The sequence below is a fragment of the Desarmillaria tabescens genome, assembly GCF_030435595.1.
Source record: "Desarmillaria tabescens strain CCBAS 213 chromosome Unknown EV420scaffold_15, whole genome shotgun sequence".
NCBI lineage: Eukaryota > Fungi > Basidiomycota > Agaricomycetes > Agaricales > Physalacriaceae > Desarmillaria > Desarmillaria tabescens.
Window position 1 is genome coordinate 547,243 of NW_026848314.1, and position 15,656 is coordinate 562,898.

Here is a 15,656-nt window from a genome sequence, read left to right on the forward strand (position 1 = left end):
TCTGATATCATAAATTACTGATCTCGCTGTTCGAGAAGCTTAAATGCAGCTCTTCTGCAAATCCTACCATGGGGATAAATCGCAGGCACGCAGTTTATTTCACGTGGGATTTCTGCCCTTGTTCCTCGTTTTGACTTGCCACGGTTTTTGGACGCGTTCCAAGAAAAGCTCAACCGGGGGCCGACACAATAATCTTTCATTATTATGAAGCAGTTGAGGGTTTTTTTTTAGAACGTGTCGATCGATCCAAATGCATATCTCGCCAGGCCTCAGTCTAAGACGCCGGTCATCGCCTTTTGATTCCACATTGAAAGAGGGGAACACACCATCCAATTCCACGAAAGATATGGGTAACATACACCGAGTTATAATACAACAACAAAAGATACAAACGAGCGTGTACGCCGTGAACACAAGTACGACAAATTGTCCGGTCACCAGAGAACTAGATCGCGAATTCGTCAGCCTAATTGACTACTCGGGCGCTGATTATGACCTACGGTAAGCATATGGAGAGAATAACACGTTGTTCGTGGGTGACGTTTCAAAACAAGCACCGGAGAATGAAGTGCCGGAGCGTTCATAAACCTTCACATATTCGATCCAAACCGCTTGTTCTTTACTCCTCCTGTCACCTCCTCCTGTTATACGACGTGAACTGCGCTCCCGCCACACTAGTATCGATGCGACTCACCTAGATCGATGGTCAGACCCAACCATGAAGCGACTTCTGATTCGGCATACCACTAAACAAAGGTAGGTAGGTGTTTACGATAAGGCTCAAAGAGCAGTTGGAAGAAACTTACAGCAAACTTCTTTATTTCACGGTCATCTGGAGACCTGTACGAAATCTCCAGATACCCGCCTGGCTTGATACAGACAGGTCTATGAAGACGGACTGCGCCCGCTGACCCATCGAGGACAAGATGATTTTTGTAAATCCTCGCGAAAAATGTTTTCGCATAGACTGTTGCCTGCCACACAGGATCATTTCCTGAACGGCACGTCAGAAGCCGAGGATCGGAGCAATGGCTGAAAGACAGACCGTTTATAAGAGGACGATTGTCCCTATCGAACTCATCTTTGAAGATGAGAGTGTACTCCCCAGGATAATCAGCCATACCGTGGCCAAGCGGAATTTCATGACTCGAAACAAGGCTAGGTTCGAATGAGAGTGCAAAACGTTTATGTAGAAAAAGAGATTCTCACGAAAACGGGCTCTGACTCCTCACTCCGTGCCGGCTTGTTGGAATGGTGTCTTCGGCCTGACCCGTCGAGTTGATAAAGGGATTCTCTGCAATGATCCGGTTTTTATGACTGTGTTTATAGAACGACACTACAGGGTAAACCACAAATAGTGAAATAATGGCCAAGAGCAAGCAGATGAGCGCCGCGACGTTGGCCATGCCGCGTGGAGACAGACGGTCCATCTTTGCATCATTGAGCGTTTCGTCCTTTTCATCGTCGACTATAAGATCCTCCGCCAACGGGTCAAAGGCATAAGCCACGAGCCCGCGATCACGGGCGCCCGCAGGTGCAGAAGGATATTTAGAATCGGAAGACAGGGACAGGACGGAGTCTCCAGATGTGGACAGGATGGATTTCCTGTGGGGGTGGAATCGACGAGTGGGAGGCGCTTCATCTGCGAGTCTGTACAGAATCATGGAGCTTCGAAGCGACGTGTTGGACGGGTTGCATATAGCTCTGATATCCTCCGATGGTATCCTATTCAACTCCGAAAGCGTGTGTGATCGAGCGAAGGAGTGAAAAGTCGTAGGGTTCAAAGGCGAAGAGATGAAGTTCTTCGTAGACACAGACGGGGTAGGCGCATGAGAAGAAAGAGATGATTCCTCCGTGTATGGCATACTGGGCAACATCGATATTTCGGTTACCCCGTCTGTGGACCCACAAGAGTCGGTGGAGCCTCCAGAACTAGAAGATGGAGAGTAGTTTGAGAACCTCCGTCCTTGAAATCCTACATCGGCTGGAAAGAGTGGCCTGTCGGGCCGCTCTATCATGGGTGATAGTAGCGGTGCATTTTCCCTCCCAGGCGTCAAGGAGAACTTTGAAGGAAGACGGTGATATTCAGGCTTTGTTTCCTCAGACGCATTGGAGACTGGGGTGGAGGTGGTGGCCATGGTGGAGAGGTATGCACGGCATTCGTTGTCTTGGGCGTGGGGTTATAAATGAGGTGAATGAGACATGGACGAGGCGATGCCAAGGCGAAAGGGGAGACGATGCCTCAGACATGTGAGACTGGGGCGATATGCCATGCAATAAATTAGAGTCTGTTGTCGATATTCAGAGCTTGCTCGCTGCTAGCCGTCTTGGCAGCGCACTGGAATATCGTTTGTTTTCCAAATGCTCGGTCCTGATTCCAACCAGATCAGCAATACACACAAGAAAGAACAAGATATAAGTTACGCGCACTATGTATGCTCGTATTCCAATCCCCCGGCGACAATCCTCCGTGTCGGACACGTCGATGACGACCGTCTTCCAGAATCCACCAAAAGCTACTGGGCACTCCAAAGGCAACAGCGTCGGTTAATACGGGGAGGTGAAATGAAACAGAAAACAGGTGAGAAATTTGACACCAAGATCGGCCAGAGACAGAGCAAATGGTAAACGTAGTGGTGGTGGACGTTGGAAGAGTCTCGTAGCGATCGCTTTCGCGCCGTCGATCCCGACTTTCCCACGGTTAGCGCCACTCGGAGCTGACTTTTTAGGCAAGTACTCCAAAAGTTTTACCGCGACCTGTTATATAACACTGCGCCTCTAATGAACTACGCGGCGACGAGAAGTCTTTGACGCAAGATCTCTATATCCTCGTCACCTAGACTGGTATATGCTTTGATATATCCTTCCGCACCACCAAACTTCTCCCGTATCATCTGGAGGGTCGCAACCATTGTCTCTGGCCTATAGGCAAAAATAATCAGAGATCCACTCCCACTGGAACGAGGACGAACCGACCTCGAACTGCCCATCTTGACCGCCCCTTCAAAATTACTGCGGAACACCGGATTTCTTTCCAGTCGCGCGGTAAACATCGGAATAGCAGGCTCGAGACCATGCGTCGTGAGAGCATAATCGTTTACGATATCCTGATCATCAACTCCAAGGATCTGCCAAGATCCATACGGTCAGTAACCCCCCAGAATGAGGACTAGACTAACCACTAACCATTAAAAGCACCGCGCATACCAGCCCCGTTCGATCTTTACCAGCTGCACGAGGTCAGATGCCACCACTAGACGATAATCACAGGCATCCCGAACCTGTACAGTGCACCAGAATCGGTTCCTCCGGTTTGTCGATTAAATGTCGCAAGATCGCATTAAAGGCCGGACCGGCGATGGTCAAGATCTCTTCGTATACTTCTAAAAATGTCTGGACGAATTGAAGAGAGAGGAATCTATAAGCAAGGGTGAGGTAAACGTACTTGAATTTCATCTCTGTCGAAGGCTTGTAGACTTTTCGGTCCGAGTCAGCATTGAACGGTAAAACTATGGAGCCGGAGGCTCACCGTAGAGCAAGGTTCGTAGGATCGAAGGTATTCTCCTCGCTTATTGCTACACGGACAGATGCGACTCCCTCGATATCAGGAGTAGCTGTGCTGTAGGACGATATCTCTGTATCTGAGCGAAGATCGAAGATGCGGCGGATTCCATGCGAGATCAGCTGTTGTTTGCCATTCTCCGTTAAGTATGATAGTTCTCCGCATCTGAATACAGTCCCAGGTTTAACTATTGTCGAAGGCGTCGCGGTTTTGTATCCTCCAACCATACGGATGTTTATCACACCCTGGACTTGAATGAAAGGCGGTAAGGAAAGGATAGATGCATCCGAAGGTATTGGTAAAGTCATTTAAATGGTATCTGAATGAATGTATGTCAACGCGTTGTAGTGTGTTCGTTGAAGAGTGCATTATTGGCGACTTCGTCAATTGAGTCATCCCGGAATTTTCGGACCGAGACGCTTTGCTCGTGTTAGGGTCCCGCTGTAACGGCCTTGGAGGATTCGGCTAACGCCGAGACTAGTTTTCCTGCTACTAATACCCCATGTACCCCCGGCTTTTACTATCCAGCTTTGTGTCTTTCTCCGTTAATGCCTTTGTGAATGGCGCAGTTTTTTTGCCAACAATGATTGCGCTTCTGGGGCGCTAGAGGACTTGTACGGGGATATGCTCTGAACCTAGCCTTTTATGCCTTGGGCTCGCTGGGACGAAATGAATTGCGGTGATCATCGGATAGGCTTATAGGGCCATTGAGATTGTACCTGTGACTCGGTAGATAGATGCTCCACGTCGCCGTGCTTATACTCTCCAAGTAGGTTTGCCCTAAGAATGACATTTATCCCAGGCTCATTTTTGATTTAGTTTCAGCAGATGTCAAAAGCTTTGCTTGTATCGGTGCCTCGTTTCATAGCTTCGGAGAAAAGTCAAAGTTCTTGTTATATCTTAGTTTTTTTTACAGAAAGGCCCTGTCATTACCCAGCAACCTGGACTATCGGAGAATGGCATAGCTGAGTTGATTGTACTATCAAAAATTCTAACCCTTTGTGGTTTCGACTCCTTGTGGTCTCGTAGCCGTAATGGTCTCGCGCTTCGCTCTGGACATCTCAGCGCTACTCGAGGACACGATTTGTTTTTATATGACACGTCCTTTCAACAATTCGGAATACCCAACTTGTTTTGATGAAAACACATAGATTGTTCCGTCTCCGGACTCAGTCCCGCTGGTCATGGATCGGGATACGTTTCGGCTGTCAGTCCAGATTCCAGAGGACCTGAGAGTACAGCTCTCGCGTCCTCGGTCTACACCAGACCGAAGGCAGTGCGACAGGATCTATCGAATTGATATCAAAATTATCGGTGCTTCTTGTCTGTTTTTCTGGAGGGGGATTGTCCATCACAACGTGGACATGCTGAAAATGGCAGTTGGTATCCGTGGGTCCGTGACACGGCTCCGACAGGTCTGATCGAGCATAATGAACGTGCTAGTGCATGTCCGTTCGGGACCAAGCTGACACGACAATAGATAAGCGGAATGCAGGGAAGGAGACACGGGTGCCTTGGGGGAGCTGATTGAAGATGAAGAATAAGGAAACGAATATTTGCAGCGATACTTGGCGGTGGACGCATCGAACGGCGTTGGGAGGTTGTTTCGTCTTGTTTGACAGGGCGATCACTTCGCTGGGCTGCCTTCTCTTTTTCTTTCTTGTTTCCTACAAATTCCCGTTTGCTTAACGTTGGCGGAGCGCCCTCACTGCCACCCACGCATGTACCAGATCTAGCCGTGTACTTATCATCGGATACCGCCGAACATCAGGCATATAAAGTGCCTGCCTCCCCTTTGTGCAACCAACCCCCGGCTCTGACAACTAGCATGGGCCATTCCCAGTCTCAGCCTGTTCCCCGTTCCGTTCGCCGGAAACAGTCTACCATATTCTCCCACCTCGCCTGCGCGACAGCCAGTTCTTCCACTCTCGCTTCCGTACCATCCAGGGAAACTTCCGAATTTCTCCTTGTAAACGAGAAATCTCAATACCGCGATAATGAAGATACGCGACGGCCAACTGAGGGCACCTGTGTATATAGGCGTCTCTCGTATCTTCCCCCAAGAGACATTGTACCCGACGATGCTGCAGTGGCGTACACTGACTTTCTACGAGAATTCCCGGGTACGTTCGCCGTTATTGCTTCTGTTTCATATTCCCCATTTGTCAGCAGAATATCGGCTTACCTGGATACTCGACACTCTCCGCCGTACCGACTTTACGCGACTAGAGACGACCGGTGAGACTTATGTCGACTATATGGGCGGCGCCATATATCCAGAGAGCCTTATACGCGTCCATACCGACTTTTTGCACCGCAGCGTCCTCGGAAATACCCATTCAGTCAGCAACAGGTTCGCCCTAACCCTGGATTGTCCCTTACGTTGTCCAATTTATTATTTACAGCTCCAAGCTATCCCTAAAATGTGCAGACGAAGCCAGAGCAGCGGTTCTTTCATTCTTTCGAGCGCCTCCCGAGTACACAGTCATCTTTACGACAAATGCTACTGGTGCCCTGAAACTTGTCGGCGAATCCTTCCCATTCTCTGGAGGCAGTGCCTATGTTCTGTCTGCCGATTCACATAATAGCGTGCATGGCATACGCGAATTTGCAACCGGACGCGGATCCAGGGTATGCTACATCCCTTGTCTGCCTCATGGGGGGATAGATCCGGCTCTAGCAAAGGTAGAAACTCGATATATGCACTATTCTGAACTTGTATCTGACGCTAAACCCCATAGAACATCCTTCTCCGCAATCACCCTCGACACAAAGATCTTTCCCCAAGTTTATTCGCACTAACCGGACAATCCAACATCACGAATTCTAAATCCTCCCTTTCTCTTATTGAATATGCATCCTCATTAGGATATAATACGATCCTTGACGCCGCTGCTCTGGCGCCGACATCGGTGGTGTCCCTCGAGGATACGCCGGTTGACGCGATGGCAATTTCCTTTTACAAAATGTTTGGCTTCCCGACGGGTGTCGGAGCGCTTGTTGTCAAAAAGTCGTTCCTGGCACAGCTGAAACGTCCTTGGTTCGCTGGAGGAACTGTCGACGTCGTTCAGGTGCCTGGGAGCATCGTCACACGATCGCATAGCGCTCATGAACAATTTGAGGTTGGTGCGATATCCGTTATTCACGTTTCATGACTTTTGAGATCTATATCGCAGGACGGAACGATTAACTATCTAACATTACCTGCGATAACAGACGGCCTACGATTTCTTTCCGCTTATCTTCCTTTTCTTCCTCTGCGACTTACAACGCTCCTACATTATGTTATCTCCTCACTTACACGACTGCGCCACGACACAACTGGGACACCCGTCGTTTGTATTCTATCACGAACACCTTCAAAACGGCTTCGCTCAGTAGGCGAGCAAGCCGACACTGGCTCGATCATTTCTTTGGTTTTCTTATCCGTGAGTTTCACACTAGCCTGTCTATAGATTCCCTAACCCAGTAGCCCCCACAGCCGTCAGGCGAAATGATTCCCAACTCCTTCGTCGAGCATGCTGCTTCTCAGCATAATATATCCCTCCGTACAGGGTGTATGTGTAACCCTGGTGGGGCGGCCGCGATCCTCAACATCCAAGACGAGATGAAACAACTATACGCTGGAGTAACTCGTAAGGATTTCGAGGATTTCATGGGGAAAGAGCTTGGGGTTGTGCGGATAAGCTTTGGACTGGCGAGCAACTTCTACGATGCGTGGCAAGTCATCCGTTTCGCGACGCTGATGTCGAATGAACGGACACGAGAGGTCATGTGGAGTCAGTGGACGGAGGCCTCGGGCGACATGATTGGCCAGGCTATCTGAATGGCGGACAGAATGTATGTTAATCACAGTGGAACGGATCGGGATTATACTATGGGTATTTTATTGAAACGTTTGTTTTTTTTTTCGTTCATTCATTCATCATCTCAAGGACATGTACATATTGCATCTCATTTTTGTTTGTTCTTTCAGTTGTATGTTTATATTTCTTTCGACGTTTTTCTTTGCTGTACTTGTATGTGTTTTTAACGTTGAATATAGTACGCGGCCATCATCAAGCGGATCAATGACGACGGCCTCGAGGATATGAAGCCTATATTTGGGAACGTGTAAGAGTTGGGGGGTTTTTCGTTCAAGATTACTTTCAAGGTTCTGTCGGTTCAGTTGACGTTTCGAAGCCTATCTGGACACTCGAGCTGACACCTTGCGTGCTACTACAGTGTTCCCGGTCTCGTCACTTCTTGGTTCTTGGTTCTGGTTCTGAATTGTTGAGCAAGTTGTGGATCATGATCAGTTCCCCCTCCGGGATGCTTTCGGGATTTTAAAGTTCCAAGTCTTCACCGGTCACCGCTCGGCACGGGGATCGTATAAGCGTTCCTCGTAAGTATGAGGCACATAGCGGGCATCAATCACCTATCAAGATTCAATATGCTGCGCTTAAGTGTACCGGTACCGTGACAGCGAGCAGCGGAGAACCGAACGAACCGGTCACGACCACCACCGTCACCTACAAATGTTCATGCCTTGTGGAAATGCTAATCGACATAAGAGTTCCACCCGACTCCTGTTAGAGCTCCCCGTATATTTTGCTGGGATACTTGTCCTGGTTTAGTGGTTTGGAGCTGAGGAGGCGGGGAAGAAGACGGTCGAGGATGGAAAGCTGGCTGGTAGGAAAGTCACCAATTTGAAGACTGTGATGAAGAGAAAGAAGGGAGATGAATGGCTCGGGGATGATGCTACTCTTGTTGGAGATTTGGAGGAGGGGGAATTTGAGACTAAAGATGTACAAGATTATTCTGAGTTATTTCTTTCTGCATTTGAGAGCTTTTCGCTGAGTAGGGGAAATGCGAAGGACACTTCCACCCGACTATGACAACTTTGAAAGCGTATGAAAGACCTTGGCGGCCAAGAAGAGGATTTGGATACTGGTGGCTTGGCAACTCCCGGACAGGTTGTACAGATCATTACCCAGAGCGACCGAATAAGAAAAGCGGGCAAGACAAAAAGCAAACACGAGGTGTCGGTCAAGGTCAAGAAGCAATCAAGAACGCCAGATATCAAAGCGCAAACTTAGATGTGTAGAAGGTGTAAATATCTTCATGATATTAATACCTGCGATTCTGGCGTGAGTCGGGCCAAGTGGGTGTCAGTGAATCAGACCACCACAGTAATAAGCTTGCCATTAGAGGCCTACAATCAGCGGAAAAAACAGAATGAAGATGTATTGGGTACTATGAACTCCTCTCAGGCAAAATCTTACACAGCCGCATCTTCTCTTCCCAGACTGCATCCTCGATCCATCCTATCGTCTTATCCTCTTTCAGAGCCAACACTTCCCTGGGTCCGCGTGAGCTCTTTCCTTCGTCCTGCAGCATATTGATCTCGCTAAATACGGTTTCCAGCCATTTCCTCGCGATCGCAACGTCTTTTTCTGCGTACAACATCGGGAGGCGAAACGCCCAATAAACCCTGTCAACACCGTGGGTAACATAACCTGTACAAAACAGATCAGCAATGGGGGCGAACGATCATAGCAAAGCATACCAGTATTCTTGCATTGCTCCGGTACCCACAGGATCTGGTACCTCAACGCAGGATACCCAGCATTCAATAAATCTTTCGCCAGAATCCTCACGGGCAAATAAACCTGCCAGTCACTGAAGATGTCCCCATAATACTTCTGTATCTCTTCCTCCTTCTCAGGTGGGGGATACATATGCAAAATATCCTCCACTATGGCTTTATCGTAATATCGCTCGAGATTCTTCTGGACGTCAACCAAAGTCTTCACAGGATGCGCGATCGAGTAGAGGTACCACTCCTCTCTCGTCTCTCCCACAACGACACATTTGACACCCTTCTCCTTCAATGCGGCGGCAAATCCACCGGAACGCTGCCATTCCATCGTGTCGGGCGTCGAGAGCATCCAGTCGTTATCGACACATCCACGGAACGTGCCGAATTCCGTGCCGACAACGTCTGTTTCTATGACATGGCATATCTGCTCAGGCGGAGACCTTGGACGGGTCACGAAGTGTTTTCAGAATGTCCGGGTCTCTAGGGTCGAGACCTAGCGCACGGCACAGCGCGTCAAATTGGGGTCGTAGTTCGGCTGGGGTCTTGGGGGTTGCGCTATATTCACGATGTCAATAGTTTTTGAGGTACGCAGAAGACGAGCTCATACATGATGGCGTTGGATTGAAGGATAGCGGAATGGAATGGCGCGTTGACTCCTTTGGGAAGATGGGAAGCGTAGTGAAGGATTTGATGCACGGAGTGCGCCCCTGCAGAGAGGCCTGAAATCTGGATGTCGTTTGGGTTTCCTAACATTCACTAAGCCTCAAGACTCAAAGCACACGAACGGAACCCTACCTCCGAACGCCTCGATATTGTCTTTGACCCACAGGATCGCGACCCATTGGTCTTTGAAGCCATAATTTCCTTTCAAGTTGACACCAGGAGCTTCACACGCTAAGAACCCAAACGCAGAAACTCGATATCCCATGTTAACCCAAACCTCGGAGCGTTCGGCGGAGATGAACTGGTTTTGGCTTTTCAAGCCATGCGGGGAACCGAATTGTAGGAATCTGAGGATCGTGAGAGGGAGATGCAAAACAGACGTACCAAATCGGACGTACCCTCCGTGAACGAAGACTTTGACTGGGAATCCGCGTCTTTCGGGAAAAGAAGGTGGTGCTGCGATGGTCACGAAAAGACTGTTTGTAATGAGAAGTTATCAAAAACACTGTTGTGGATACTAACGGGTCCTCCGTGGGATTTCCGAAGCCCACTACGTCTTCCTGGGGAGTATCTGGGTGATTCACCAGATTTAACCACCAGCATAAATACATCAGTGCTGACACATACCTCCGCGCTGTCCGTTGTTCGTAGGTTGCGCTGCGACTGTTTGACTAGGTCAGTTTCGTTGGGACCAGCAAAGGTGGTGTACCTCACAGTTTGACTCTGTTAGGTATTCCTTTCCTTCCTCGTATTTCCATCCGTCGGGTAAGGGAACGGGATCGGCAAACCGTGTAGGTGGTAACGCGAAAGGCACTTCTGTAGAGGAGTTGGCTTAGTGGTAGCTTGAGATGAATATGAACATACCTAACCATACAGCAGCACCATTGCTTGCTCTTCCGCCAGTGACATTTCCGAACCTGGTTGTAACTGTAATTCTCTCGGTGTTAGTAGCGAGTTCATCGTGTAGATGTTTGTTGGGGATCGACGACATAGTGTAGAGATATGAAAGATAGATTGGTTCTCACATATCTCGGGAGAAGTATTGCAAATGTAAGCATAGGCCGCGGCCGTCTTCCAATTGCCGGTGACCTGAGAACATCGAAGCACGAGCGAGGACACGGACACTTCAGTCAGTAGGTATAGGCCCGGGCGCTTATCTTCCCCACGTAAGGAATATATTGCAAGATCATCTATTTTTAACAGAGTCTGCATCAGCATCAGACAATTACATCTGGTCGACCCTTCAAATTTGTCAAAACACTAGCAACCAGAGCACAAATGACCGACTTACCCTGAACCCGTCTTGTATCTCCTTCAATGGCCTCAACACTCCATCATAAAACTCTTCACGTAGACTATCCGTCGTCTTACCAGGCTTGGTACCGTTTACCAAACACGTCAAGACAGCATTCACATACTTGACGCTCATCTTATCTCCCAACCGCTTCGCATACCCCACCAACCGTTCATGATCCTTCTGGATGTTCTCTTCCCCCACAGACGAAGATGGCCCAAAGATACTCTGGAGCGTCTTACGATACCCCAATTCAATGAGTACAGCCCCAAGACTGTACATATCATGCCGTATGTCAAACTTCTCCACTAGCGTATCTCTCCCGCCCTGTCTCTCAGGATGATGGTACTTCCTCTTGATCGGATCCATCTCCGGATGACGATCAGATCCAGCAATCTGGGGTCGAGCGGCTTCGAACCCGACGAGGTACGTAGAGCCGACTTTGGCATCCACCTTGGGTCCTCGCCGCTCGTCGACGTCGACGAGGATGTTGTCGCTCCGTATGCACTTGTGCACCCACCCTGCGGCATGGATTTCGAATACGGCGGTGGCGAGCTCGACGGCGATGCGGAATCGGTCGTCGAGGGATATGCGTATTTGTTTGTCAAGGACGTAAGCGAGGGTGGGGATGTGGGAGTGCACAGGTGAACGTGGGTGGGAGTTCGTAGACAAGGAAACATCGATCAAAGTCGTAGTCCTCTGCGAGACCCACGCATGAAAGGAGGTGCATAGAGGTGATTTCGGGGGAGTGAAACACGGCGGCCATTCGTGCGAGAGAGTCTTTCTGGGAGTTCTCCTTGCCGTCGTGTTCGATGTAGTGGGATTCGACATAGGCTGGGCGGGTGTTGAATGCAGCGATGAAGCGGGGGTCAGAGAGGAGAACGTTCCTTGGATGGAGATCGATGATAGTGGATGGGCAAGGGAGGGTATCTCTTTGTCTGATGAGAATATTCGCTTGCTAAGGGCCCATGCTGTTGTTAGGGTTCGTTCACCTGTGTCGAAGAGCCGTTTGTAGAGTTTATCGTCGTCTCTGAGTTTGGACACGATATCCAGTGCGAAGACGATGCCCTGCACCTCCTCATCCCACATCTTTAGTTCCCCAATAGGCCCTCAACACGTCGCTTGCCCCAGCCCACCCAAGCAATCTTGGTGGATACCTTTGGCGAAGGAGGGAGCCTGCTCATCAATTCGCGCAACAAATCCGAAACCTTTTCGAGTGAACGCTGAAGCACCTGCTTCCTTCGCAGAAGCATTGTCGACTCGGAGAGCTTCAAAAACTCTTGGAAGAGCTCTGCTCGCACCTGTACACCGTCCAAGCGGGTCCTGGTTGCCTTGATGACACTGTCTGCCTCTCCATACTCGATACATTTGTCGATGACGAGGGCGACAAGGTCGATAACTTCGCGGGTGGTGGATACAATGTCCATGGTTCAAGGCAAGGCAAGGTGCTGTGGTCTGGCTGTAGCATTGTCATTAAAGGCAGGGTCATCAAGGGATCCATCAGTCCTAAACATTTGAGCAGTAGAGTGAAACAGTTCTGTGATGTCCATCCTGATTCCTAACCTGGCGCCACACACCCTTCTCTACTAGTGTCATGTGGCATCATAAACAGCACCTTCCAGACATAGCAACTCGTATACTCGTCGAAAGGCACAGTGATAGAAAACGGCGTGGGCTATGGTGATGGTTTGGAAAGAAGGAGATTAAATTTGGAATGTGCATCGCGGAAAGCCGAATGCAAAATCCATGGCAACTCCACCCGTTTCGCCGGTTGCATCCGGCAACGTGAGAGAACGTTTCCCATCGCAAAGAAATTACTGCAGCGATACCCTAGGTGCTAACGATCTGCAACATCAAGGGTGATTCTCGTATGCTTGGCTTGCAAATTCTGCCATTCGTTTGATAGAGAATCTGTGCGTCAAGTCCGAGATCTCATTCGATCTGGGTGAAAAAATTACACGGAGACTCCAACAAGCTACTCCAGTTGACACCGATCTAATAGACGGCTCGGATCCCATTGAAACGCGGTCCACGAGAGTTGTTTCAGGCTTGTGGTAGGCGGACGGGGATGAAAATAGATACATGCCGAAGGCTTACGCAGATTTATACCAATAAGGGATGATTTATGCGCGGAAGAGGGGTCGCGACAGAACAGATTCGCGCGATAAGGCGCGTCTACACTGTATTTCCTTCACACTCCAATCGAATCATTGGGAAACCAACGATAATGGCTCTCTAAGGATAAGACCATGCCAGCTCTGTCCTTGGAACATGAATCCGTTCAGGAACGAGGCGAAAATGGCAGACGCCGGAGTTTGCAGAAAGGGTCTAGTCTATGCATCGGCATTCCCGCATAGGCCACTTCGCAGTCAATAACCCAGATATGTCGTATGCTGTCCGAATAAGGGCAATTCTCAGGATAGAGTTCGTCGGACGGTAATTTCATCCTTGCGTCAAGACAATAACTTCATTTTCAATAAGTGTCGTAGGCGCTCGAAACTGCAAGCTGAGGCCTAAGGTCAGTGACAATCCTTTGCTCTGAAAGATATAGGTCCACCATTGATCATGAATGTGAAGGAAAAGAACATGGGAGAGTGGATGAACGATGGTGATGATATAACGGGAAGAGACGAGCTTTGTTGTGGTAACTTTGTCCCGCCATCTTGATCGCGCCCATGATAGCCTTCAACACCCATTGGCTTTGGCTCTTTGGTGTACAAGCACTGCCAGCTCTCGATGCTAATCTTCCTTCATGATTCCGCTGTAATTCTTTGTATATCAGTTTGATTGTTCTTGGTGAGTATCGACCGCATAGATCCTCATCCAGTACTGATCTTTGCCTAGAAACATTTCTCTTCAATGGATGCAAACCATTCACCGCGTCACCGCGATCCGAATGTACATCCTTCACGTCCAATACTTAGGTCGAGGGATGGTGGTTCGCGTCGCAGTGACGGGCCGTCCGTCCAATTCCAGACTCCTACTCTCCGACTCCAAGGCCGGCTACAGCTGATTCGCTGCCTACCCATCATTCCCGTATACCTCAGCGTGGACAAGTCCCCAGTCGTCATGTGCTTCTGCCGGAGGATGTGACTACGCAACAACTTCGTTCTCAGCGAGCTTTAAGCCTCTCAGACCCACAACCTGCGCGACGACGGTCCTTATCACATCCCGCAGTCGGTCACCGTCCAGATCTAATACCACCACTCACACGTCCGACAGGAAAAGAGGAAGAATGCCCGGAGATCGAGACTGTTATGTTCAGCAAATGGGCTGTCGGAGCTGGATGTGCGTTAATTTCTCAAGTTATCTCGCGTTCGATCTAATTGAGTACCCATTACTCTCCATAGACGGTCCTGTCCTCGAGCCTCGCGTCGTTTCCAGCCTAAAAATTCTTCCGATTCTGAATCCGGTTTTTTCTGGACCGTCGTCCGGTAGTGATCATATTATTTGGAACATGATGTTCCACCCATCTACTGCCAAGCGTGTTCGTGACGGTGTCGAGGAGCCGTTTGAATCATTTCGCTATGAACCTGCTAGTTCTCCGCGTATGTCGATTTTCAATGTCATCTCGCCTTCGTTCCCGTGGATACTGGATCTTCGCTCGAAAGATCCGAACGTAGGCGTCACCGTTGGTGATGTTCTTTCCGAACTTTTCTTATATTTTCAAGTCGGCCTCAATTCTGTCGAACTCGACAGGGTATCTTCCCAATATCGGGCATTGATTGTGGAGGCGAACGGTGCGAGGCGAGGATCCGTCTCTGAAGAGAATTTCGGATTACAGCTGCTCGATTGGTTGTTGGGTAGTACCCAATTTATGGGTTTGTTGCGGGATGCTAAATATATCGAGGAGCGAAATATGCCTCTTTCACCCGACCTATATGTGGTGCTCACCGCGCCGGTCCACGGGGACTAGTTAGTAAATCAGTTTATTCCATGTGGTTGCCAGTCGCACAATCTGACTACTTACTCAGCAGAGGATCAGCTATTATTCATCAATTCATTGACTGCACTACATGAGTGACTACTTTCTAACTACCATACCCTGCTCTTGGCAGGCTTTGTATAGTACTTGATATGCAAGCAGTTCAGTATCTGTATAGGTAAACTCTTGCTTATCAAACATCCACAACTCCACAAATCCAAGCCAATTTCTACGTATCTTGTTTAACTCAGGGCCATGCAGGATTGCACTGACCACATCAACCATTTTGCATTGTATGAAGGCCTTCAGCAGTCGCCTATCCTTTTGGGACAAGGTATCAGATAGTTTTCTTTCAAACATTTCACAGATCTTGATTGTATTTTCCTGGGTTTGCACTTGTTCTTTCAGGAATAGAAAGATCTTCATGCAAACTCTAACATGTACTTCATCAGACCAATCATCTGCAATAAGAACTCCAAATATATCCAGAATTCTTTCTTTGCCACTCTGGGTTAAGATATCAATCAAATAGACTTTGACTAAGAAGTCAATGAGCCAATCTGGAGACCAACATTCCTGCTGGTGTTGGTGAATATGAAGTAGCAAAGCATCAATATAAGGAGCAGGTAGC

At 48.9% G+C, this 15,656-nt stretch overlaps 6 protein-coding genes across 6 annotated transcripts; 2 read left to right on the forward strand and 4 right to left on the reverse strand.

Moving 5' to 3' along the window:
• Nucleotides 1–435: 435 nt before the first annotated feature.
• On the reverse strand, nucleotides 436–2,491 carry EV420DRAFT_312951 (uncharacterized protein). Its single transcript, XM_060481664.1, has 6 exons — nucleotides 2,431–2,491; nucleotides 1,210–2,371; nucleotides 1,046–1,146; nucleotides 807–994; nucleotides 501–746; nucleotides 436–445 (listed from the first exon to the last, which is right to left on the reverse strand). The coding sequence occupies exons 2-5, from the start codon at nucleotides 2,136–2,138 to the stop codon at nucleotides 675–677; spliced, it is 1,290 nt and encodes a 429-aa protein (XP_060331500.1). The 5' UTR covers nucleotides 2,139–2,371; nucleotides 2,431–2,491; the 3' UTR covers nucleotides 436–445; nucleotides 501–674.
• Nucleotides 2,492–2,786: 295 nt separating this feature from the next.
• EV420DRAFT_1620439 (protein-tyrosine phosphatase-like protein) lies at nucleotides 2,787–3,870 on the reverse strand (the record flags this gene model as incomplete). Its single annotated transcript, XM_060475574.1, has 6 exons — nucleotides 2,787–2,922; nucleotides 2,977–3,128; nucleotides 3,187–3,230; nucleotides 3,282–3,393; nucleotides 3,446–3,476; nucleotides 3,530–3,870. The coding sequence occupies 6 exons, from the start codon at nucleotides 3,868–3,870 to the stop codon at nucleotides 2,787–2,789; spliced, it is 816 nt and encodes a 271-aa protein (XP_060331501.1).
• A 1,675-nt stretch (nucleotides 3,871–5,545) lies between these two features.
• On the forward strand, nucleotides 5,546–7,723 carry EV420DRAFT_1539309 (PLP-dependent transferase). Its single transcript, XM_060473041.1, has 5 exons — nucleotides 5,546–5,915; nucleotides 5,968–6,247; nucleotides 6,304–6,684; nucleotides 6,739–6,990; nucleotides 7,044–7,723. Exons 1-5 carry the CDS (start codon nucleotides 5,560–5,562, stop codon nucleotides 7,386–7,388), a joined length of 1,614 nt encoding a protein of 537 aa, XP_060331502.1. The 5' UTR covers nucleotides 5,546–5,559; the 3' UTR covers nucleotides 7,389–7,723.
• A 1,074-nt stretch (nucleotides 7,724–8,797) lies between these two features.
• Nucleotides 8,798–10,797, reverse strand: EV420DRAFT_1620441 (carboxylesterase; the record flags this gene model as incomplete). The annotated part of the gene is made up of 10 exons (XM_060475575.1): nucleotides 8,798–9,060; nucleotides 9,111–9,551; nucleotides 9,598–9,698; nucleotides 9,751–9,889; nucleotides 9,939–10,153; nucleotides 10,205–10,282; nucleotides 10,329–10,377; nucleotides 10,434–10,469; nucleotides 10,521–10,622; nucleotides 10,671–10,797. 10 exons carry the CDS (start codon nucleotides 10,795–10,797, stop codon nucleotides 8,798–8,800), a joined length of 1,551 nt encoding a protein of 516 aa, XP_060331503.1.
• Nucleotides 10,798–10,850: 53 nt separating this feature from the next.
• EV420DRAFT_313100 (uncharacterized protein) lies at nucleotides 10,851–12,312 on the reverse strand. The gene is made up of 2 exons (XM_060481665.1): nucleotides 11,098–12,312; nucleotides 10,851–11,047 (listed from the first exon to the last, which is right to left on the reverse strand). The coding sequence occupies exons 1-2, from the start codon at nucleotides 12,187–12,189 to the stop codon at nucleotides 11,024–11,026; spliced, it is 1,116 nt and encodes a 371-aa protein (XP_060331504.1). The 5' UTR covers nucleotides 12,190–12,312; the 3' UTR covers nucleotides 10,851–11,023.
• A 1,963-nt stretch (nucleotides 12,313–14,275) lies between these two features.
• On the forward strand, nucleotides 14,276–15,070 carry EV420DRAFT_313166 (uncharacterized protein). Its single transcript, XM_060481666.1, has 2 exons — nucleotides 14,276–14,388; nucleotides 14,451–15,070. The coding sequence occupies exons 1-2, from the start codon at nucleotides 14,358–14,360 to the stop codon at nucleotides 15,014–15,016; spliced, it is 597 nt and encodes a 198-aa protein (XP_060331505.1). The 5' UTR covers nucleotides 14,276–14,357; the 3' UTR covers nucleotides 15,017–15,070.
• Nucleotides 15,071–15,656: the final 586 nt, after the last annotated feature.

Bases quoted from the DNA above. Each gene is read 5' to 3' on its own strand.
- EV420DRAFT_312951 (XM_060481664.1), bottom strand. From the start codon at position 2,138: ATGGCCACCACCTCCACCCCAGTCTCCAATGCGTCTGAGGAAACAAAG. The intron at 995-1,045 runs GTCTGTCTTTCA...CGTGCCGTTCAG, and splicing joins CAATCGTCCTCTTATAAACG to GAAATGATCCTGTGTGGCAG. The intron at 747-806 runs GTAAGTTTCTTC...ACCTTTGTTTAG, and splicing joins GTGAAATAAAGAAGTTTGCT to TGGTATGCCGAATCAGAAGT.
- EV420DRAFT_1539309 (XM_060473041.1), top strand. From the start codon at position 5,560: ATGAAGATACGCGACGGCCAACTGAGGGCACCTGTGTATATAGGCGTC. The intron at 6,248-6,303 runs GTAGAAACTCGA...TAAACCCCATAG, and splicing joins TAGATCCGGCTCTAGCAAAG to AACATCCTTCTCCGCAATCA. The intron at 6,991-7,043 runs GTGAGTTTCACA...TAGCCCCCACAG, and splicing joins TTTCTTTGGTTTTCTTATCC to CCGTCAGGCGAAATGATTCC.
- EV420DRAFT_313100 (XM_060481665.1), bottom strand. From the start codon at position 12,189: ATGTGGGATGAGGAGGTGCAGGGCATCGTCTTCGCACTGGATATCGTG. The intron at 11,048-11,097 runs GTAAGTCGGTCA...ACAAATTTGAAG, and splicing joins AGATACAAGACGGGTTCAGG to GGTCGACCAGATGTAATTGT.
- EV420DRAFT_313166 (XM_060481666.1), top strand. From the start codon at position 14,358: ATGTTCAGCAAATGGGCTGTCGGAGCTGGAT. The intron at 14,389-14,450 runs GTGCGTTAATTT...TACTCTCCATAG, and splicing joins ATGGGCTGTCGGAGCTGGAT to ACGGTCCTGTCCTCGAGCCT.